General features: G+C 40.9%; 1 protein-coding gene across 1 annotated transcript in view; it reads left to right on the plus strand.

The window, feature by feature from the left end:
• Window positions 1–1,613: 1,613 nt before the first annotated feature.
• The window catches only part of PAK1IP1 (PAK1 interacting protein 1), a gene marked incomplete at its 5' end in the record, with an annotated part of 11,559 nt that continues 9,633 nt past the window's right edge, over window positions 1,614–3,539 (plus strand). The window contains one exon of the mRNA XM_023512283.1: window positions 1,614–1,779. Coding sequence (XP_023368051.1) covers window positions 1,614–1,779 — 166 coding nt within the window. The remainder of the gene's footprint in view (window positions 1,780–3,539) is intronic.

Genomic DNA, 3,539 nt, shown 5'->3' on the forward strand with positions numbered 1-3,539 from the left:
AAAACTGGACTTGGCTAATTGCTTTTGTTTATTTTGTGTATGACTTGGTTAATTGCTTTTGTTTATTTTGTTTTCTACCCTGGTTATTTGTCTGCTTTCAGCATTTGACTAAAAGGTGACATGTTTTGAATATCTAGAGGTGATACTATTGAATATGGGTTTTTTGGTAGTCAAATTGCTTACTATGTTCTAGACACAGTACACTTCACAGCAACCCTTTGAGATAGATACAGTTATTCTCATTTTTCAGATGAGGGTTCTTCAGAGATAGGTTATATGACTGCTCAAGGGTACACAGCTAATAATTGGCAGAGCTGCCTCAGAATGTTTGAGACCCCCAAGTGGCTGTGACACTTGAAGCTCTTACTCTTTACCCAATACTGGTTCTAAGTCTAGACAACAGCCTAGATAACCAACACTACCTTTTGTATCATGAATTGACAGAAGTTATTCCTAGATTTAAGGCCATAGCAGACCCTCAGGAATGCTATGCCTTGACACAAAAGAGAGGCCTCTTTGGTCCTAATTGATTGATAGAACTGTCACTTTTTTTTTTGAGACAGGAGCCTCAAGCTGTCCCCCTGGGTAGAGTGCCATGGCATCACAGCTCATAGCAACCTCCAACTCCTGGGCTTAAGCGAGTCTCCTGCCTCTGCCTCCCAAGTAGCTGGGACCACAGGCGCTGGCCACAACACTCGGCTATTTTTTGGTTGCAGCCATCATTGTTGTTTGGTGAGCCTGGGCTGGATTCAAACCCGCCACCTTGGGTGTATGTGGCTGGCGCCTTAGCCACTTGAGCCACAGGCACCAAGCTGATTGATAGAACTGTTTGTCACTGTAGTTTTTCAGGACTTGATTTGCAGTAACAAGTGTGTTCACAGAAGTTTGGTGGTTTTTTTTCTTCTTCTTTGATTTGATTTGTGAATATGCTTTGATACAGCGCTTTCAGTTTAAGGAGTGTGTATGTTTTGCTGTCATTCTTTGCATTCATCCAGTCACATTTCCCAATCCAAAAGTGACCTGCCAGTAAGTGTAGTTTATGGTGATTCTGTATGTTGTTCATACTAATGGAAAAATACCTGTAGTCTGTTTGCTTTTCTTTCTAGGACTTGTCATTACAGGTATTTCTAAATGACATTGTATTAATTTATTTTGTATCTCCCACTAGAATGGAAACTCCATTAAAGTTTGTCCCTGGCTGTATATCAAGTGCCACAAATCATGGCAAGTGCATGCTTAGTAGGCACTCATTCTTTAAATGAATAAATTCAAATAGATATTTGAACATTTGAAAGAGTAAATGATGTAGAAGTCTCACATATAAGCACATCTATTAAAGAGTTCAAGCTTTGGTTGGGATCTGGACGTCTCTCTAGTCCAGATTCCAGTGCTATGTTTCAGAGTTAGTATACCCAGTATTGCCTTCCCACCTCTTTGTTTTACCTGCCTCATTCAGTTTTTAGATTCTTGTTAGTTTTAATCTATATATAATTGCGGAGTTTTTTCTCCATATATAGGATCCATTGGTAGTTTTCATGGATTGTGAAATCCCTCATCTGTTTCTGGAGAACTGTGGTGTGACTGTGGCAATTGATCATACATCTTCTCTTTAACAGAAATGGTCCCTGGTGGCTGACTTCACTCATCATGCTCACACTGCCTCCTTGTCAGCAGTGGCTGTAAATAGTCGTTTTGTAGTCACTGGGAGTAAAGATGAAACAATTCACATTTATGACATGAAAAAGAAGATAGAGCATGGGGCTCTAGTGCATCACAATGGTAAGAAAGTTGCATCCTTAAAATAGTAATGTGGAGGTATATTTTACTTCAGTTGGCTATAGTTTGGCTTCAGTCGAACAGTTCTTTAAGTGTCTGTTTTCTAGCAGTTTCTGTAGTAGGAGATACAGAACAACAACAAAAATCCTTGCCTTCATATTGCTCACTGTGTGAATTGGGAGACAAAAAAGGAGACACTTAACTCATTTGGGGAATGGGGTTTTGGAGAATGCAGTTTTGCTTTGCTTAAAATGACATCTGAATTATCTTAAAAGAAATGTCTGTTGTCAGCCAGGTTTGCAAGGAGAAGCAAGATTATTCCAGCCAGAGGAGGCAATGTGATGAGCACAAGTAGCAGCATTGTATCAATATCTAATACCTAACTTCACTGAGGGCATATCATGTATCCCTCAGTGTGCCAAAAAGGTACTGACTGTTACTTCTTTAGTTCATAGAAGGGGACACCTAGGTTCAAAGATGTTGCACAACTAACCTAAGGTCACAAAACCGTGGAACTAGAACTTGAACCCAGATCTAGAACCTGTGTTTTTAGCCACTAGTGTGCTTGAGAACTGTAAGTAGTTCTGTGTTATGAGAAGGTTAAATTGGAGTGGGGCTGGAGAATGCAAAGGTAGATGGGACCAGATCTTGAAGTTTCGAGAGAAGGCAGGTAGGGATTGAATTGGCAGAGTGCGAGTGAATGAGCAAGCAGATGAGTGGTGTGGGCTTGAGGAAAGTGCTGGCCATTTGGAGATGAGAAAGGTGCTAACTAAGAGCAAGCAAAAGGACTGAGAGTAGCTTGCTCCATTCAGGTTGGAAGCTGTGGATTTGCAGTTTTTTTTGAGTTTCTTCAGCAATAAGCCACATACATTTATAGAGAGAGAGGAAAGTTAATGTGTGTAGTAGAAGGATTGAGTTATAAGGGAATTAAGGATTTTGGTGAAAGAGTAGGTGGTCAGCCTATAGAAAATGGGGTATCAAGGGTAGGGAGAGCTCTCAAATAAAAAACAGGTGGTGTGTGAGTGTATAGCAAGGCATGAAAGGGCGGGGAAGTTGTGAGCTTGCAGCCAGAGGATAGGTTCCTAGAGTTAAGGACTTCCAACGTGGAGCAGCTCTAGGTAGGAATGGTGGGTATGGGGAATTAAAATGCTGAGCAGGCAAAGGTTGCTGGAGTGAGGTCAAGGAGCAGTAATTCCCAGCTCATGGTTGGTTTTCCTCAATGATAGTGAAGTTGTTCAGAATAGTGACAGGATCAAGGGAGAAAAAGACTGAAGAGGTAACTTTTTTTTCTCAGTACTGAACATTTTGTGCTGTTTACATTGCATTTTCCCAGAAGACAGACACACAGAGAATGAGAAGCATCTCAGGAAATTGGTCTCCTACAAAGAAAGGCAGAGAGTTGCCCATTTTCTTACTCTGTATTTCATGTATTTCAAGGGCTGGTTTCTAGCAATAAGTTTAGAGTGCTAAGTGGCTTCCTTCTATTAGATGCTGTCACAGTCCTTTTGGCTTTCTATTACAGAGTACAGTAGAACCTCTCTAAGTCGACCACGCAAGGGACTGTAACAGACTGGTCAATACGCACAGGTGGTCAATGTAAGGAACTAGGTCTCCTGTGCTGATACGTACATATGGTGCTTGCCCAGTCTATGAAAATTAGGTCTCAGCTTAAGGAGGTGGTCAATGTAGGGAGATGGTTAACTATGGACGTTCTACTGTATCTTAGACTGGATAGTTTATAAAAGTACAGATTTATTTCAAAC

This window comes from Otolemur garnettii, unplaced genomic scaffold (genome assembly GCF_000181295.1).
Source record: "Otolemur garnettii isolate 467f Iridium unplaced genomic scaffold, OtoGar3 scaffold00026, whole genome shotgun sequence".
In the NCBI taxonomy this organism is placed as follows: Eukaryota; Metazoa; Chordata; class Mammalia; order Primates; family Galagidae; genus Otolemur; species Otolemur garnettii.